Genomic DNA, 19,932 nt, shown 5'->3' on the forward strand with positions numbered 1-19,932 from the left:
ATCTTGTCTGTGGAAGCATCTCTGCTGACTGATCTTCCTTTTTCATAAAAAAAAAAACCAAAACAACAAAAAACCTTTAACAACAACAACAACAACATTACTTTTCCTTTTGCCTTGGCTTGACTCTCTTCACTTCCTGCAGTGGTTTCTAGCTGGTGCCGGGTAAGTCTGTGGCTCATAGCCCACAGGCTGTTATGGTTGGAATGAAGATGGGTTAGGAGGCGGACCTCAGCTGTTCTTTACCACTGCTGTGCCAGACCCACAAGCAGGGAGGCTGATGTAAAGTCCCATGGCGTAGTTCAGTACAAATGACTGTGTTTTGAGAATGGATGTTTAAAATACTTTGCCTAAGTGGAGGTCTCTCTGACACAAGAGGCTTGTGGGCAGGTCAGAAGGGTAGCAGCTGCCATGGGGAAAGAGGAGGAAAGGATGAGGTGTGGAGGACTAGTAATCTCTTAACCCCTTTCAGCTGTGTCTAGAAGAGTGTGTCACACTGCAACTTAATACAGCTGCCAAAGAAGAGATTAGAAACCACAGGGAGTACTGGCTGGCCTCTCATCACAGTGCAGAACACTGAGATATTAATAGGAACATATTGGCTTCTAATGCAAACCTCTATATGGTTGACCAGATATATGGGGAAGGAGGGAGCAATTAGTAGTACTTTTACTGTTGTAAAAGAAAACTACTAAAGCTGTTAGAAGAAAGGCCAGGATTCCCTGACTTTAAGTTATTAAATTTGTCATGCTGCTTTCTTAAACCTTTTTTTAGCCTGTCGTCTTCAGGCAGGAAAAATGCAAGGCCCATATAGCAAATGTGCCTTGTTTCAGGGTGGAGTTCTGAGAGGACAGCAGTTTGCAGTGTGTCTAACCCCTGGGTTTGAGTGCGTGTGGTTTTCTTCAAATGAAGGCTGTCATTGATAAATTTAACCTTGTATAAGGTTCTGTAAGGTTGGTTTGTCATCCACATGGTTATTTTCCTGGTTGATGCTGCAAGATCTTGAAATGTAAAAATGAAACACTAGATTGTGTGATGTAAGGTTTGATTAAACCTCCTTTCCTTACTTGATCATAACTAAGCAAAAGTAGTAAAACCTTCTATGAAGCTTCATAAAATACTCAGGTTCTGACTGGTTTGAACTTAAATGCAAAAAAATGTAATCATTTATTGCCTTTCTTGTTCTTATGCTACAAATTAGACTGAGCACTAGGTAAAACTGGCTTGTGGAGGCAAAGTGGATAATGCTCCAAGTAACTAGACTCCCTTAGGTGAAGAAATTAGCATTTTTACCATTAAGACCAGCAGCTCATTTGGATAATGGGAGCAGTCTTGCAGAATATATATCATGAGGAGTGGGACAAGTTGGGAAGCTTTGAAGTGCACTTCAATAGTCAGAGGGCTCCAGAATACTTGGGACTTGAGTTTTTTGAGAGGATATTGTGTTTTAGTACCTGGAAGTGACTCTTTACACCTTTTCTGTTGTCCTTCCTTTTTATCAGGACAAGTTTGTCTGTGGGACACCTGTTTAAGGTAGTAATTATTAAAGTTGTAGTGGGTGTTCAGGAGCTTGCTATACTTTTCTTGGCAGTCATTGCTATCTCTCGCTCTTACAAGATAGCTGAGGTAGCTGAACTATGCTTCTACTTTCCAAGTTTTTTCTAGATGAGAAGTGTTTTCAAGGCTTGTTCTTAAGCGCTTCACCTTTCCTGGGTTTTTGAATGGTTTGGTGGTGTTCTTCCCCATCCAGGAACAGAGGAAACAGCTTGCTTTGCACATGGAGTGTTTATTCAGGAAATGAGGAAGGCAAGTGATGAAACTCAGGGTGGAAGGAAGTGTTTCATAGGGGTGAATTTGGGGGCCAGTAGCATTAAGTGATCACAGTATACCTGCTAATGTGGTGTTATACTTGTAGCAAATTCTTGAGCATTTAGACATTGCAATTTGGAGTTAGTGTAACCGTGTAGCTCATCATCTATGATTTCCCCAATATTATTACTGGTTTTATCACTCTACTATTTGGCCTGACTTCACAGTACAAGGAATTGAACCTAGAAATTTACTCAGCTCTCAAATTCATCTTCTAGAATTGCAGAACAAAACCTCTTCCTAGCTTGTTCAAGTTCTTGTTAGTATGTGCAAGATTCTTAGTTCAAGGAAAACTTGTGATTTCTTTGTTTACCAGATCTGTTGCTGAGTCGTTTCACCCTGTTGGCCCCACTCCATTTTTGTCAGTAACTCTGCTTCAGTTCCTGCTTTCTCAGAACTGGTCTCAACAAACACAGGGTCCTTGGCATGCAGTGACATTGTGTCTCGTGCAAGAAGCTGGCCAGAGCTGTAACTTGTTGATGAAGCGTACTTGGTGTGTAGACTTGTTCACTGAGAGACGATCTGTGATCTTGTGCTACAACCAGGGTGCTGTGCTTACTTCCTCTGGTGCACTGGATTCAGAGAACCTTGAAAGTAAGACATGTACTTTTTTAATCTTCTGTGCTATTGCTGCTCCCCTGTTGCATGGAGCAAAGTGAATGTGACTGTTGAGTGACCTTAGATCATTTGAGAGCCTTGGTTTGGTCACCCAAGTTAGATTTAGGATGTAGATTTCTTTTAATCTCTTAAAACTGATGCTATCCCTGCTAGCTCTTAATTTTTATGAAACTTGTTGTGATCTATTTTTGGCACTTAGATATTTTTCTCTAGAGTATTACCTTAAACTTCCTTATTGAACTGAGTGTATTGATAACCACACCAGAGAACTGCTTACCTTGGGGTCACCTGGTGATTCTGACAGCCAGCCAGTTGAACATGAGCCAACAACGTGCCCTTGCCACAGAGAAGGTGGATGGTATCCTTGGATGCATTAGACAAACCATTACCAGCAGATTGAGGGTAGTGATCTTTCCCTCTGCTCAGCGATGGTGAGGCCACACCTGGAGTACTGGGTCCAGTTCCAGTGCAAGAGATGTAGATATAGTGGAGAGAGTCCAGTGAAGGGCCATGAAGATGATCTAGGGAATGAATCATCTGTTATATGAAGAAAGGTTGAGAGCTGGGACTGTTCAGCATGGAAAAGAGAGTGCTCAGGGGAATCTCATCAGTATGTAAAAATACCTGAAAGATGACAGTGTCAGGCTCTTTCCAGTGATGCCTAGTGGTGCCACAAGTGGCAGTGGGTACAGACTAAAATTCAGGAGGTTCCCTCTAAATATTAGGGAGGACTGTTTACTGTGAGGGTGACCAAATGCTGGCACAGGTTGCCCAGGGAGGTTGTGGAGTCTTCATCCTTAGAGATAATAATCAGAAGCTCCCTAAATGGCCTGCAGAAGGAGGGTTGGACAAGATGACTTCCAGAGGTCCTTTCCTAACTCAACCATCCTGTGATTCCCTTTGGAATAGCATTTGTATGGTACTGTTGTGATTCTGCTTTCCAGTAAGGACCTAAGGGAATCTTTTCTCGATGCCAATGTAAACAACTAGATATCTTTTCTCCTAATGTGCCTTGCCCATGCTTGTTGCAACATTGATCTTTGAACTCAGTGTATTATGCCTGTGTTACCTTGCAGAAGTTTACAATATACACTTACCTGATGTGCATGTTGGGCAATTTAAGTGCATTGAATTACTGTAGGCCTTCAGGAAAGAAGGCAGGCATCCAGTAGAGCTTAGCAGGTCAGTTTGGAGGTCAGAGCCCTGGAAAATGCCTCACCTTTGGAAAGGCCAGATCAGCATGCAGTAGCCAGTTCCCTGTATGCTTGGTGCAGCCTGTTAGCAGGTCACAGGTGAAGCTGTTCCTTACCTCTGAGGTATGATGCTGGAGTGTAAGAAAGCACTCTGATACTGTAACAGATCACAAAACCGTATCACAGTGCAAATGCCATATCTAATGACCACAGGTGATAGTACTTACGAAGAAAGCTAAAACCTGCCTATATAATACAGTATGTAGGCATTCAAGTAACTTAGTCTGTTGGGTTCAAACTTAAACAGGGGAAGTTTAGATTGGATATAAGGAAGAAATTCTTTACTGAGAGGATGGTGAGGCACTGGAATGGGTTGCCCAGGGAGGTTGTGAATGTTCCATCCTTGGCGGTGTTCAAGGCCAGGTTGGATGAGGCCTTGGGTGGCATGGTTTAGTGTGGGGTGTCCCTGCCCATGGCAGGGGGGTTGGAACTAGATGATCTTAAGGTCCTTTCCAACCCTAACTATTCTATGATTCTATGATTAAACAGAAAACATACTAGATTCAGGGGTCATCTCTGCTTCTTCCACTTCATGGCTGCACTATGGCTGAAATTCAGGAAATCATGTGAGGGGCAGTGGGAGCACAGGAGGTTGCACAGTGAGAGCATCTCAGCCATGAGATCAGGCAACTTATCTCAATGAAATTTTCCAAACTTAATAAAGCGTTTGAGTCAAAGATGATCTGTCGGAAAAGGGGAAGAAGGATCCTTCTGTGAACTGAATTATGGGTTTGTCCTGTGGTGGGTTGACCCTGACTGGAGGGCAGCTGCTCACTAAAGCTTACTTTATCACTTTCCTCCTGAGCGGGACAGGGACAAAAGACTCATGGGTTGAGGTTAGGATAGGGAAAAATGACTCACCAGTTACTGTCATGGTGGAACAGACTTGACTTGGGGGAATTAGCTTTAATTTATTGCTGATCAAATCAGAGTGGGGTAATGAGAAATAAACCCAAATCTTGAAAACACCTTCACCTCCTCTCCCTTCCTCCTGGGATCAGCTTCACTCCTGATTTCTCTACCTCCTTTCCCTGAGCAGCACAGGGGATGGAGAATGAGAGTTGCAGTCAGTTCATCAGACGTTGTTTCTGCCGCTCCTTCTTCCTCAGGGGAGGACTCCTCACAGTCTTCCCTGCTTCAGTGTGGGCCCTTCCCACAGCAGACAGTCCTCCATGAACTTCTCCAATGTGAGTCCTTCCCACACAGGCTGCAGTTCTTCACATTCTGCTCCAGCGTGGGTCTCTTCCATGGGTGCAGCCCTTCAGGCACAGACTGATACAGCCTGGGTCCCCTATTATGTCACCAGTCCTATAGCAAACCTGCTCCAGTGTGGATTCCCCTCTCCATGGGGCCACAGGTCCTGCCAGGAGCCTGCTCCAGTGCAGGCTTCCTGCAGGGTCACAGCCTCCTTTGGGCATCCACCTGCTCCACTGTGGACCCCCATGGACTGCAGGGACACAGCTGCCTCACCATGGGCTGCACCACGGGCTGCAGGGGAATCTCTGCTCTGGTGCCTGCAGCACCTCCTCCTCTCCTGCGCTTACCTGGATTTCTGTGTAGTTGTTGCTGTACTCTCTCTGGCTACAGTTCACACTTTGTTCCCCTTCTTAAATGTTATCCCTTTGGTGCTACCACCATCACTGATGGGCTTGGCCTTGGCGCCAGCAGGCATTGGCTCTGTTGGACATGATGGGGAAGCCTCTAGCAGCCTCTCATAGAAGCCTTCCCCCACCCCAACCTTGCCATGTAAACCCAATACATTCCCCACCTTGCCTATGTAAATCACATATTTAAGAATTATCACAAAAATCAGTGTTTATCATACAGTCTTCAGAAACTTCACTTGCATTAACAAAAAAAGAATTCCCCACAGCAAAATCAAAATAACATCACCAGAACACTAAAGGAAAGTGGAGAGTTTATACCCACAATCCACCCCTCACGCCTTCACCACAGCTGCAACAACAGAATTTCCCATAATGAATGATTCCCATAATCATTCTCTAACATTGTTCAGTCCCTGGTTTTACCCCTTACCTGTCTCAGTTACTATTCTTATCTCAAATTCCTGCCCCATGTTGAGTGCCAAAATAGACTCTTGTAGTTTAACCTCAGCCAGCAACTAAGCACTCATCTACCCACCATCCCACACCTAGGATGGGGATAAGAATTGGAAAAATAAGGTAAAGCCTGTGGTTTGAGATAAGAACGGTTTAATAGTTGAAATAAAGTGAAATCATACAGAACAGTGGGATTGAGTGCGCCCTCAGCAAGTTTGCCGATGACACCAAGCTGCGTGGTTTGGTTGATACGCCGGAGGGAAGGGATGCCATCCAGAGGGACCTTGACACGCTTGTGAGGTGGGCTGATGCCAACCTCATGAAGTTTAACCATGCCAAGTGCAAGGTCCTACACCTGGGTCAGAGCAATCCCAGGCACGGCTACAGGTTGGGCAGAGAAGAGATTCAGAGCAGCCCTGCGGAGAAGGACTTGGGGGTGTTGGTCGATGAAAAAATGAACATGAGCCGGCTTCAGTGTGCGCTCGCAGCCCAGAAAGCCAACTGTATCCTGGGCTGCATCAAAAGGAGCGTCACCAGCAGGTCGAAGGAGGTGATCCTGCCCCTCTACTCTGCTCTCGTGAGACCTCACTTGGAGTATTGTGTGCAGTTCTGGTGTCCTCAACATGGAAAGGACATGGAACTGTTGGAACAAGTCCAGAGGAGGGCCGTGAGGATGATCAGGGGACTGGAGCACCTCCCATATGAAGACAGGCTGAGAAAGTTGGGGCTGTTCAGCCTGGAGAAGAGAAGGCTGCGTGGAGACCTCATAGCAGCCTTCCAGTATGTGAAGGGGGCCTACAGGGATGCTGGGGAGGGACTCTTCATCAGGGACTGTAGTGACAGGACAAGGGGTAACGGGTTCAAACTGAAACAGGGGAAGTTTAGATTGGATATAAGGAAGAAATTCTTTACTGTGAGGGTGGTGAGGCACTGGAATGGGTTGCCCAGGGAGGTTGTGAATGCTCCATCCCTGGCGGTGTTCAAGGCCAGGTTGGATGAGGCCTTGGGTGGCATGGTTTAGTGTGGGGTGTCCCTGCCCATGGCAGGGGGGTTGGAACTAGATGATCTTAAGGTCCTTTCCAGCTCTAAGTATTCTATGATTCTATGAAAACCAGGTTGGAAGGGGCTTCGTGAATTATCTGGTCCAAACTTTCTAGGCAAAGCATGACCTAGACTAGATGTCCCAGCACCCTGTTCAGCTGGATCTTCAAAGTGTCTAGTGTTGGGGAATCCACAACTTCCCTGGGAAGATTATTCCAGTGGCTGATTATTCTCATTGTGGCAAGGAAATGAAGAAAAGAAAAAGGAAATCGAGAAAGAAAGGAATAAAACCCAAGATGGAAAAGTGATGCACAATACCTGCTGCCCCATGCCCAGCCTGAGCAGCAGTTTGTGGCTCCTGGCTAGCTTCCCTCAGTTTCTATACCAGACATGATGCACTGTGGTATGAAATACCCCTTTGGCCAGTTTGGGTCAGGTGTCCTGCCTCTGCTTCCTCCTGGCTTCTTGGCCCCTCCTCGCTGGCAGAGCATGAGAAACTGAAAAGTCCTTGATTAGAGTAATCATTACTTAGCAACAACTAAAACATTGGTGTGTTATCAGCACTGTTCTCAGACTAAAGCTGAAACGCAGGGCTGCACTGTACCAGCTCCTAGGTAGGAAGTTATCTATATCCCAGATGAAGCCTGGGCAGGTTTTATTGGTAGAAATGTACCTCCAACAGCGTATTACTGCTATGGAGTAGGGCGAAACTCTAACATGCCTGGGACAAGTTACATATTTGTTCAAGGGCTTTTCTTAAGCTGGAAGAGAAAATAAATATCTTTCCTAGGAAGTCCTTTATTTAGTTAAGTGAACATATCCGTATGTTAAACACTTGTATAATCTGGTTAATTTAGGGAATTTGTAAATCAATACAGAACAGACTAAACCCACTTCACTGAGGTGTGGGCAAATGCTTGCTGCCAGAGACTTATGACATGACCAAGGCAACTGACTTGTGCTGCTTTTGCTCTGTAGCCTGCATTACTATACTGAAGAGAATACTGTGTAGCACTTGTACTGCTGAGGTATACTTTTATGGCTTTTGAAAGTATTTCTTTGTTTTGTTTGATGGGTGGGAGTTGGGAAGTGGTAAGAAGTCACATAAGGTATTTGGGTATGTATGTATGTATAAAGGTAGAAAAGATCCTGTTCACACGAAGTGTTAGCTTTCATTGATGCATGCTGCCCCTTGCTTCTATGGGAGACCCAAGCAGGATTTTCCTATTCTTGAGGTGCAGCTAGTTGAAAAGCAGATTGTTACAAAAGCTACCAATGGCTGAAGTAATCTCATCATAATAACCTGGCTGCATTTACAAACAAATTCCCTTTCCTACACTGATAGGAAAGTTGTTTCAAAGCTTTGGGATTCAGGTGGTTGGAAGTATTAAGTAATTTTCAAAATAAATCTGTTCTCCAAGTTCATCCTTAGTTGACTTTTTGCAAATGTCCTTTTGCTGAGAGATCTCTTTTCCTTCCTTGGTGTTTATCTTGGCACATTTCAGGAGCAGTGTTTTTTGCTTTCAGCCTTCATTTTGCCAAGAAAAATAAGCTAAGCTGGCTCATAAGCTAAACAGTGTGGGGGGAAGATAACCCTTAACTGTTTCTGCACCTGCTTTACTCTGCCTGCCTGCTCAAATATGCCATGAGCAGGGAGAACTGCCTCCCTCTCCCAAGGTAACTTCTCTGCAGTGCTTGGGGCCCTGCTGGATTATGTGTTTCCTGGGGACCACAACTGACCACAAACACTGAGAATTAAACATTAAGGTGCTTGTCTGATGATACTGCTCTTGAGACTGAGATAAGGAAGGAGGTAGTGGCTGTGGTTGCTTAAACAACTCGAAGAGCAGAATACACCGTTCTGACAACAAAAATTAAGAGTTAAAAAATGTCTGTTAAAAATAGAGATGGGTTTAAGTTTGTTTTAAGGTGAATGTTCTGTTTCAGGAAAGACCTGTTTATTTGGATAACTTCAGGATGGTTGCAAGTTTGTGTAACTAAAAAAGCTGACTAACTGGTTTAAATATCAGTGTATACATTGGTTTGCAATACCACTCAGTTTTCATCCTGTGTAAGAGAGTTTAGTGTTTCTGTAAATTGAGTATGTACGCAGCCCGGTGTTGCTGAATTGCCTGTTAATAATAGAACCTGAAATGCGTGTGGGGGGAAGAGATGACAAGGAGCAGCCTCCAAGAGTCGTTACCCAGTTCTGCACCCCTGCATTGCTGTGAGGAAGGTGTGAGTCGCAGTGCCTGCTGCTCTAGGAATCAGGGCTTCTGGGGCGAAGTCCTCTTTCTGTGGTAATGCCATCTTCCATTTTCTTAATGTAAATTAGTCACTTGCAGTCATCTCCCTTCAGATGTCTGCTGTTTCTAATGCATATGGAAACATCTAGCCATATGCTCCCTGGTTATGTGCTACCTCGGTAATTACTCAGGTACTTCACTGAGATCCTTGTCAGCTCATTGAAGTGAGCTGTATGCAGTTTCTTTAGCACAGTCTTTTTGTTAAACTTTTTATTAATGCTTCTTTTCATGTTTTAGTGGCATGTGGTATGGTAACTTGCTATAGTGCGTTAACACTGTATGTTCTTCCTAAGGAGTTTTTAATTCTAATGTGCTTTACATAATACAAAACAAAGGTAATAAAAATATTGAAAACAGTTGAACAAATGGTGAGACTTGATTGTAAGATTTATAGTGAGATTGGTTTTCATGAGTGTGTATTTCCCGAGGCAGGCTTTGAACCACAAGATCTTGTGTCTCCTCCTGGTCCTCTCCTCTTCTCCTATCCTCCTGTACCCGGGATGCTCCTCAGGCTCCCAGGAGGGGCTGTGATGCCTCCTCACTTAATCTATTGCTGCTAAAGCTTGAACTGAAGCCGTAGCTTGATGTATTACCTTAAGCACAACATGCTAACACTCTTGCTTAAAAAACAAAAGTCACCATCCCCGTGCTTCCCCTGCTCTTGCACAAGTGCTGGTTTCACAATTTGGTCTGTAACTTAGCTGCTTCCTGCCCCCTCACCCCACCCAAGACAAAAAAAAAGGAAAATAAACCCCAGAAAAGTCCCCGGGCTAATTCTGTGATCAACCACTTACCTGTGGAGTGGAGGGTGGAACCACAGGGGTTTTTTCTGTCTGTGGGATATTGGCTTTACTGTTTTGAACAGGTCAGCTTGCAGCCTTCTTATCTGCTTGGATCTTTTGTTGATGGGGGCTTTGGAGAGAGAAGCAGAGCAATGGGCTGTAGACGCACATCATAGAATCGTTCATGGGATAGTTAGGGTTGGAAAGGACCTTAAGATCATTTAGCTCCAACATCTCTGGGGGCATCCTGTTTTGATCTTCTTACCTCCTGAAACCCACTAAATGAATGAATGGTTAAGGTGTGTTTTTCCCACCAAGTTTTGCTTGATTCCAGACCATTTTCTTGTCTCACTGGTGTTTCCAAATGTTGTGTGCATACTAAGGTTCATTGTAGCTTTCTTCCTCTAGCAAAAAAAGTAAATAGGAAATATCTAGAGAACATGGAGAACAAGGCATTGTTTTCTGGCTGCATGTGGTGACTGCCAGCTGAGTGCCTGCTCTGCCCCAGAGGGTGTTGGCTTGCACTGTGATTTAATTTCTGTGCCGTGGTTCCATAAAGCAAAATGTGGCTGTTTCTGGAGTTCTGCTGGGAAGCCCTAACCTCTGCTCCAGAATAGCTTTTATGTACCCAAACAGCTTGTGTGCATATGCCTGCGGAGCAGGAGTGGTGTGCTGACAAGGGGAAATACAAGGCAAAAACTGTGCGTTTCTTTTCGTTTCGTTTTTTTTGTGGGTGTGTTTTGTTTGTTTGTTGGTTATGTTCTTCCAGCATAATTCTTCCTTATTTGTAAAAGTCAATGCTTGCCTCTGTGAGTACCTTTCATTTTGCCCATTTTACTTGAAACTACTCTCTCTATTCTTGGAATTGCAAGGAACTGTAATATGCACAGTTTATAATAGCAGACTATTTACCCTCCTAAAACATAGGGGAGAGAGAGTGAAGCTCTTGAACGGATTTTAGATACTGGAATTGAATTCTTATGTTTTACTTTCCCTCTCCAGGGTCTCGAATAGCAGGATGGAGGAACTCTGACGGAGAGACAGACAACGGGCCTTTTCAACATGGAAACTGTTCCGGTTGATGGGGAATTCGAGAGAAATTTAGTGAGTAGCTTAAATCTGGCTTCATGTAATCAGGTGAATGTGCAGATGCAGGGAGAGGATTAAGCATTTTGAATATGTACTAGTTTGGTTTGAATCAGTACTTTTCTGGTGAATGCACTTGGAATATCATGTAGTATCATCCATCATTTACTAGATTCTCATGGTAAGAGGGGTGGATGTCCAAAAACATATGATTCTTGGGTTTGATCCTTGGTGTCCCAAAAGAAAAAGGTATTCCTCTCAGTCTTACTAGTTGATACTTTCCCAGTTAGTGACTATGCATAAAAGAAAAAATATTGTATTTTTTGATGGAATGAGGAGCAGAAAAGGCAGGAGGAATGATAATTATATATTAACAGAATAATTTCAGGTGAAAGAGTTGATAATCTGCACTGATTATCAAGGATTTCTGAGGTAGTGAAATTAACAGCTGTTCCTTTCTAAGCACAATTTAAAACCAGGAAAGGCTTGTGAGTACCATGACACTTCATCATCATCATAACATTGAAATTATTTAAGAGTTTAATTTTTCCGCAAGCTGTTATGTGAAAAGACTGTAAAACCTGAAGCACAAAATGATTTTTAGTTTCCAAAGCTGTTTTCTGATACAAGCAGTGCCTCCCAAAGACAAAACAGGGTATATTTTTTTCTGTAACTGAAGCGAAGCTCCATAAAACCTCTTAGTCACAGACATTATTTGTAAATAGTTCAACTACTGCATGGAGGTATTAATTTGAGTAAGTGTTTTATTACTGCCTTTATCTTAAGTGATGAGTTTGGAGGCAAGACATTTTGCAGTGCATTAAGAAAATCCTTGGCTTTTTTTCTGTAATAAACAAATTCATTGATTGTGGCAGGGCCAATGCATCTATATCCCAGGTACTGTGAGTATCATATGGCAACTGTGCAATGAGATATTTATTTAAGAAAATCTGTCAATTCAGTTGCTGTGCTTCCTATTTCCTAAAATAATAATAAAAGAAGTGCCAGTTTACAAAACACTTTGAAGTAGTTTGAAATGTGCTAGTTTTCTTTTTGTGACCTGCCTTCACAATAGCATGATTTTAAGAAGGTGTCTTGAAATAAGGCTATCTATACTTTACTAAGTCTGCTTCAGAAGAATATTGAGAGTAGGGGATATATTTGCCTTTCATCCCTGTGCTTAAGCACCCAAATTATCATCTCAGAGTAAGTTTTTTTTAAACTGGTTTTTTTTTTTTTATTGTGGTTGGCTACTCTAAGCATTTCTTACCAAAAAAACATCTAGTAGGGTAATTGTCTTAATTGCAGTTACCATATGAAGTTTTATGGATTGCACTACAGCTGATAAAAACATTTCTGGAAGTTTATCTGGGAGTCAGGTATACACTGTAGTAAATAATTAAAACTGAAATACAGCTAAAAAAAGGTGCATCTATATTAAGAGTGATTGGATCCAGTAATTGTGAAGACCTTGCCTGTTTGCAAATCCTGACACTTCCCAGAAGTTTGAATTTTTTTTGTGTCATGTTTGAGATTTTTCAGAATTGCAGACTTAGCTGCTATCATAGAATCATAGAATGGTTAGGGTTGGGAAGGACCTTAAGATCATCTAGTTCCAACCCCTCTGGGGTGTCCCTGTAGGCAGGGACACCTTCCGCTAGACCATGTCCCTCCAACCTGGCCTTGAACACTGCCAGGGAATAGAGCATTTACAGCTTCTCTGGGCAGCCTGTTCTGATGCCTCACCGCCCTCACAGTAAAGATCTTCTTCCTTATGTCTAATCTGAACTTCCTCTGTTTAAGTTTGAACTCATTATCCCTTGTCCTGTCGCTAGAGTTCCTATGGAAGAAACTGTCTCCAGCATCCTTTTGTTTTGTTCCATTAGACTGATTAAAATTCGTGAAATACATGAGTTGCAAACACGCAGGAAGAACACTGATCAACATACTGCTGCACAGTTTTTAAGTTCTTTGAGGGGTTTCTAGAAGATACCTGAAAAAGCCCATTTTAGAGATGTCAGCTTTCTACTGTATTTGTTTGCTTATGGGAGAAAAAGAAAGAGGTCACAGAATTTAATACTGTGGGCTTTTCTTTCCAGAGCCAGTGTGGAGAAAAATCTTGCATGAAATGCTTTTCCTGTCTCCTAATTAGGTTGATATATACTGTCCCTGAATGCAGATGTGATGATAGCTCAGCAGACTCTTTTTGTAGTCTGGCACTATTGAAGCAATGCAAAATACTAGACACTTTGGTTTGAGTTCTTGAGAACAAGTTTTGCCTTTTTTTCTATAAAATCATAATTCAGTTTAAACAAGCCTCACTGGCCCAGAATTGAGGACATAACATGGGAACGTCTGATGTAAACCGTTCCTATTCTAAATGATTTTTTAAAGAAAACTTTCTAGTCCTGATTTTTGTCAGAACATGTATTTCATAAAGACATTGCCTTTGATACAACCTATACAGTCAGTCCTTGCTATCTAAATACATCAGCAGACATAAAAGTACCTCTTTTCCTTGGAGCATAGAATAGAAGTCCTTTTTACTAATCAGCTTTGCAGGTTGGATTAGTGGTCCTGATTTTAAATGTATCTTATTGTAATGTGTCTGAATTTAAATGTAATCTTAGTGATTGACACATATTAGAGACTGCCTCCAGGAAATTCCTGTCTTCAGCAGGGTGAAAACTGACTTGGCTATAAAGCATGCATTTAAACTGTATTAAGAATTTAAGTATAGGTTTAGATTGTAAATCTAGTAAGTATTTTTAAAAAGCTTTATTTTTGTAGTTTGAGATTCAGATACGATACCATGACATACATTTTTGCTTTTACCCTAATCTTTGATAGGAAAAGGACTTTGTTTTACAGTACAAGTCGGCAGATATAGTTTTAGGTTTAGTAACAGTTCTATTTCTGAGAAATGAATGTCTAAGTGCTTTCTGGAGCACAGTGCTGCTTTTGTATGAAAAGAGAGTTATAGCTGCTGTCTCATGTGATGGTTTATATTGCTGGGTTTATTCCTTAGTCTTAATCTAAAACCTTACTGGGAGGGGTAGGTCTTGTGTATTTGGTAGCAACATGGTTAACTAAATGTGCCTCAGCAGAAGCTACATCAGTCACGTACTGTTAAGAACCTCCCTTGTCAAAGGACTTGTTCTGTAATCTGTAGGCAAAGTCGATCAGTTAAATAAATGTCAATATAAATGTAGGCTCTGTCTCTGGAAATAAGTGTGTGCTTCTCTTTATTTTGTATATTTAGAATAAAAACTGTGGGAGGTGATGGACAGGAATGCCCTGAGGACCTTCTTTTTGGAGAAAACACTGAAGTAGAAGCACTGTCATGGCTTGTTCCCTTAGGGGTTTCAATGCCTAGTCTGCAGTGTTATGAATTGCAGATGACAGAGATGCAGTGGGTTATTGGAAAATGAAGAGGTCTTTTTGGCTAAAATAGTCTCATTTCAGTATCTTAAAATCTTGCATCAATATTTAGAAATATATATTCTGCAGGTTTTAGGTAAATACACAGGCCCAAATAGCTCTAATGAAGAGAGGGGGTTGACCAGCAACGAAGGCAGTTTGATATGTAAACAGAATGTCTATTGGAGAAGATCAGGGACAGAGTTAGACAGGCTTGTGTTTCAGCCTCTGGCGTAGGAGCTGTTTATACCAGTTCATAGGATTAACCATGTCATGCTAAAATATTTACATAAAAAGCCCCTGCATCATCTCGGGTGACGAGTTGCCATGCTCTGTGGTGTCATGTTGTATCTTGGTCAAAGCTGCTAGAGAGGCAGGCAGTGAGACAGGACCTGCTGTGGTACTTTTTCACTGTGTTTCTTCAACGTGTAAGTATGCACCATGAGTGGACATGCTGTCTGAGTCTCAGAAACTTCTGATCCTCTATGTCTGTTAACAGTTTATTTTTCCAGTTCTCTTCTCTTGCTTTCCAACTTTTAGCATGCAGTAAAGCAGACTAGTGCTGAATAGTGGTCTTCTCAGCCCTTCAGTCAGTTGCTGAATCTCTGTACAATTACTGCAGACTCCTTTATCTTGGTCTCTTGTCAGTCATTGTTCTCCTGAATCTAAAACCTGTGCAGGGCACAGGTTCCAGTCTGAACAGAAGTTGTTTCCTAGTTGCAGTATGTTATCTGTACATTGAAAAGAAACACTTTGTCTTGAAAACCATTGAATTCTTGAATGCTTTTCATGTACTAGTACTGAACCTGTGTGATAAGTTCTGTTAGCAGTGTTTCAGTCTGTCTTAAATTTATTCTCTGAAAGGGTGGAAGATTGTTTGCCAAGTGCACCTGTAGTTTATTTCAGCTTCTCTTGTTTAATCAAGTCCTTTTCCAGAAAGTGCAGAATAATTAAAGAAGGGTTTCCTCACCTTTCCAATGACGAGCACTTTGGTTGCTGTATTCTCATTGCAGTGCTTTACATTTGCATGTTGCACTGCCAATTTAACACCCCTAGTCAGCTATGAGGGATAAAAGTCACTGTTTTGAGATCAGGATTGTAAGACAAGATTCCTGCTTGCTAAGATTTGTATTTTTCAAGTTCCCTGCTGTTTAGTCCTCACAACAGAGAGGCAAGATTGGATCTTCTTTAAAACAGAGCAAGGATTTCTCTCCTTTATGGAGCAGATGGTTTTTGTTTGGGGTATAGAAGATGCAGCATGTTTGAATTTACCTTGTTTATAAGGAGGAAATGTTCATGCTGATCAGTATGCTTGTTTTCTCCTCCTTTTCTTTGTGGATTTCAAAAGTAGGAATTCCTTTAAGACATAGGTGGAACTTACCTTACATCTGTATATGGCTGAACATGGTGGGATCTTAGCCCCAGTTGTGACCTTGGGTAGCAATGATTTACAAAAGATTCCAGATCAAATGTCATGCTGTTACTATATAATTACTCGCCTGTAGTGCCTATATTTGGTACGTTCAGTGGGCAGAGATAATTTGTTATGCAACTTGATTCTTTGGAAATAGTTTGATAGAAAATGTCCTCTTAAATTTTAAGCTGCATGCTTGTCTTGCATTCTGAGCGATTTAAAATGTTCCCTGTGTTTATAGATGAACTGAATCTGTGGCTTCTAAGTTCACGTCTGTGTGCGAAAGCGGTTAGACTTGGATCTGACATTAGTGGGCGCTTGCACATTACTGATGGCTTAGAAGTTTTTGTCTTTCCAGAATACCTGTCTGAGAGTGGAGCGGTTTTGGAAACAACTTTTGTTATTTCATCTTTCTTCAGAGCTTTAGTCTAAAAACGTTCCAGCTAAACATTTCTTAAAATATATTGTGTATCAAGTCATTTGAGCACTGCATTGCTGATGGAGAGGTTCCACTCTGAATTAGCAGTTGGGGCAGTTACTGTTTACTAACCATATATGATGATGGCTTCTAATAATGGCTGCTCTATAAGCATATTTGTCAGTTTTGTTGCTTCAACTTTTCTGAACTGCTAAGTCTCTTGATGCCTTGCCTGGTATTGAGGTGCATGTTGTATTTTAGTTGTGAACTAACACTGTTTTCATTGTCCTTCTTTCCCGCTGCTGCTTTTGCGCATTTGCTTCTTCCTGGCCTGGATTTTTATGTTTGCTGTTCCTCGTTCTTCAATTGTATGTGTACACAGCATCATGGTGATAACAGAGACTCTCATGGACCATCAAGTAAGTGATTCCCCTCTCCTACAGTATGTTTGCACATGTGCTTATAATAGGCTATATCTTTGCATGTAGGCTGCTGGGCTAAATGCTAGGTTTCCTTCTGTATTGTAATTGTGACGCTGAAGTACAATGAAAATTTACTCTTGGGGAAGTATTTTACCTGGCATACTGCTCATCTAAATGTTTCCTTATGTTAACCTTTTTTTTTATTATTATTATTATTATTATTTGTTGGGAAAAGTTTATTCTTCACCTTACCCAGTCATGGCTAGAAAACAAATCTTTTAAATTATCTACCTGAAAGAGAAAACAATATATCTATCACTCTGAAATGAAACCTTCAAATGTTATTGTAGTAGAGATTCTAAAGACATGGAAATAATGGTTCAGAAACAGTTTGTATTTTGAGCTTGTGTATTTATAGGGCTCTATGGTTCGCTTAATGTCAATAACTTAACATCTGCAGAAATGAACAGGTGTATGTTCTGTAATACTTCAGTAAGGATTGGGTCTGATGTGATCATGGGGAGAACTTCAGTGTATGTATATAGATGCATGCATGCATCTTAAAGGCTTAGTAGTTTCACTGATTCATGTGCATTAGTATGATCATCTGACTGGCAGAATAATTTTGCCTGGGATTAAGAATTCATTTATGTGGGGAAGAGAAAGGTACAGGCACCAATTCTTTCTTCTTGGTCAGAAATCCATGTAGAAGCCATGGTCTTAGCTGATACTGCTTATTATAGGCATTACAAAATAATGCAGAATTGAATTATGATAAACCTTTTTCTGTATCTGATGTCCTTGTCCTATTTTCAAGAGTGTAGGCACTTTCACATGCTCATTATAGAAACAGAGGAACTGGAAATCTGCCACTTCAAATATTTTATTATTCTTCATAGGTTTATCCGATGAAATAAATTGGCTGCAAAGACCCCAATTTGTGTTTCTTCTGATGCATGAATCATACTGACAAACTATGTATCAGTAATTTGATGGCCAGTATGAGGAAATTGAATAAAATATGTATTATCAGCTCTAATAGTTCTCTTGGTATTGAAATGTGCCCTCCAAAGAGTTGTGAGGAGGCTTTGGTATTTACTAATTGATGCTTCTTCCCTAAAATAACTCTCTGCTCATCTTCGGGGAGATGGATGGAATGGGTTTAAACTCACTCAGGTAAACGAAGGGATGAAATAGAGATATTTCTCTTGGATGAGTGCTCTGTGAAGCCTGAGTGAAGGGCTGAAAATAAATTAGCAGGCCTTTGAGTGGAAAGAATCGTTGGCAATGCTATTGTCTTGTCAGACACATTGAGCATATGCCTACCAAATCTGTTTTTCAAGTTGTAGAGATGGCATGTGAAACCTTAGAAGAATTAAAATCATAGAATGTTTTGAGGTAGAAGGGAACTTGGAAAAATGTAAATGCCAGTCTGTAGCCTCAAAGGTAAGCTATTCTTAAGCTGCAGAATCAAGGACAGCATGTTTGCCCAGTGCAGGCTCTTCTTTAGTAAACGTCTGTTTGTTCCTCTGATCATTTTTTGTCAGTGTATCTACTCCACGGGACGGGTATTAACTGACTCTGCCATTCTTCCACTATGAAAAAGGGTGCAGTTTCATTGTGTGCAGCTTAAGCAAATGTACAGACACCATAAACAGGATGGCTGGGCAGGTGATCTTATAAATAGCTAGAAAATGTCACACAATTCTTTCAGACTGGTAAGGTTCAAAGAGAAACTTCTGCTTTAAGTTTTTGTCTTCATATGGAATCACACAATGGTTTGGGTTGGAAGGGACCTTAAGGAATATATAATTCCACCCCCCCCACCATGGGCAGGGACACCTTCCACCAGAGAAGATTCCTCAAAGCCCCGTCTAGTCTGGCCTTGTACCTTGACAGAGTCTGTACATGATATTTATTGATTAGTTTTGGTATACGTATGATTATGTATTGATTAGTTTTAGTATATATGTACGTTCATCTTAACTTTCTGGGATGGTGGCACAGCTTGATCTGCAAGTTGTTTCCTTGCTGTGGGTTGGCTGTGTTGTGGCTAGTTAAAACAAGAACTATCACAAAAGTGGAAAGAAAGGCAGGATTTCAGATGTTAAGTAACAGCATAATACTGTATCTATATTCAGTAGCAGCCTTTCTCTACCTCCTAGTTTTTGTTTTCATCCTCTGCCTCATGTCTTCTATCAGTCTTGTTGGCTTCTTTATGCCATCTCCTCGAAAGCAGATCTCTGGTTTGGAATCCTAATTTTCTAGAATGAAAAATTTCACAACATAACATTTGAATACATTTCATAAAAAGCAGTGAAGTTGTTAATAGAAATCTATGCAGAAGCACATAACGTTATTGAATGAGCATCCATTTTGTATTTCAGCAGTGGTAACAAACAGCGATGAGTCACAGCATTTAACTCCAGGAAAAATGAGCCAGCACCAGGGGAAAGAAGTCTATTTTACTCCAACCAAAGAGTTGCACCAACCATCTCTCAGCCCAGGATCTGCCCATGGTTATGGTAAGACAAAGCTATTTTTACAGAGGTTTTAAAGAACTTAAATGCTGATATTACTTATCTGTTCCAAATGTTGGTTCAAAACTGCTGCCTTTTACAGTAAAGAGGTAAGGAAGAAAGCATATTGAAATATTGAATGTAATTCTTTGTATCCTTATGTTTTAATCTGAAATGGAAAAAAAAAAAAGGCATTATGTTGTGCACTAGTTTTATTAAAGCATGTTATGATTTGTGGGAGAGCAGTCCACGTGATGGTAAGTCATTATCTGTGTGTAATCCTGTAGCCAATGGTCACATTTAATGTCTCTGGTATTTATGTGTTTAAACAGCAGTGTTGTGATAAACCACTTGTGCCTGGAACCTTTGGGTAAAGATCTATTAACAATTAGTTCTACTGAAAGATCCTTTCCTTTAGGGGAAAAAAAAGTCTCAGCACTACTTTTTGTGGGCTGTTAAACAGTCCCTCTGCCTTGCTAAACCCGTTGAAAACACTGTCAGTGGATCTCTGTGAACTGACTGGATGCAAAGTGAAATTCACCAGTAGACCTGATATGTTCATAGTCTGTTTAAAAACCAAAAGCAAGCAAGAGTTGTTCTCCTTGTGCTTATTTGCATGTGAAACTACTTGTGTTGTCTTATTGCCTAGGGTATCATTAGACATGTTTGTTATGGTGTGTGAATTCCTTAGTGAAAACTTCAGGCTCTTTGTATTAATATTCTTTCT

At 41.3% G+C, this 19,932-nt stretch overlaps 1 protein-coding gene across 6 annotated transcripts in view; it reads left to right on the top strand.

The window, feature by feature from the left end:
• The window catches only part of OSBPL8 (oxysterol binding protein like 8), a 94,531-nt gene that overhangs the window by 23,382 nt on the left and 51,217 nt on the right, over positions 1-19,932 (top strand). For 3 of the 6 annotated variants that reach the window (XM_080633068.1, XM_080633067.1, XM_080633069.1), the window contains 3 exons: positions 10,929-11,030; positions 16,647-16,683; positions 19,074-19,211. In XM_080633068.1, coding sequence (XP_080489194.1) covers positions 10,989-11,030; positions 16,647-16,683; positions 19,074-19,211 — 217 coding nt within the window. In that variant the 5' untranslated portion in view covers positions 10,929-10,988. The remainder of the gene's footprint in view (positions 1-10,928; positions 11,031-16,646; positions 16,684-19,073; positions 19,212-19,932) is intronic. The other 3 variants (XM_080633073.1, XM_080633074.1, XM_080633072.1) reach the window with 2 other exon arrangements.

The sequence above is a fragment of the Psittacula echo genome (assembly GCF_963264785.1).
Source record: "Psittacula echo genome assembly, chromosome: 1".
NCBI classification, from domain to species: Eukaryota; Metazoa; Chordata; class Aves; order Psittaciformes; family Psittacidae; genus Psittacula; species Psittacula echo.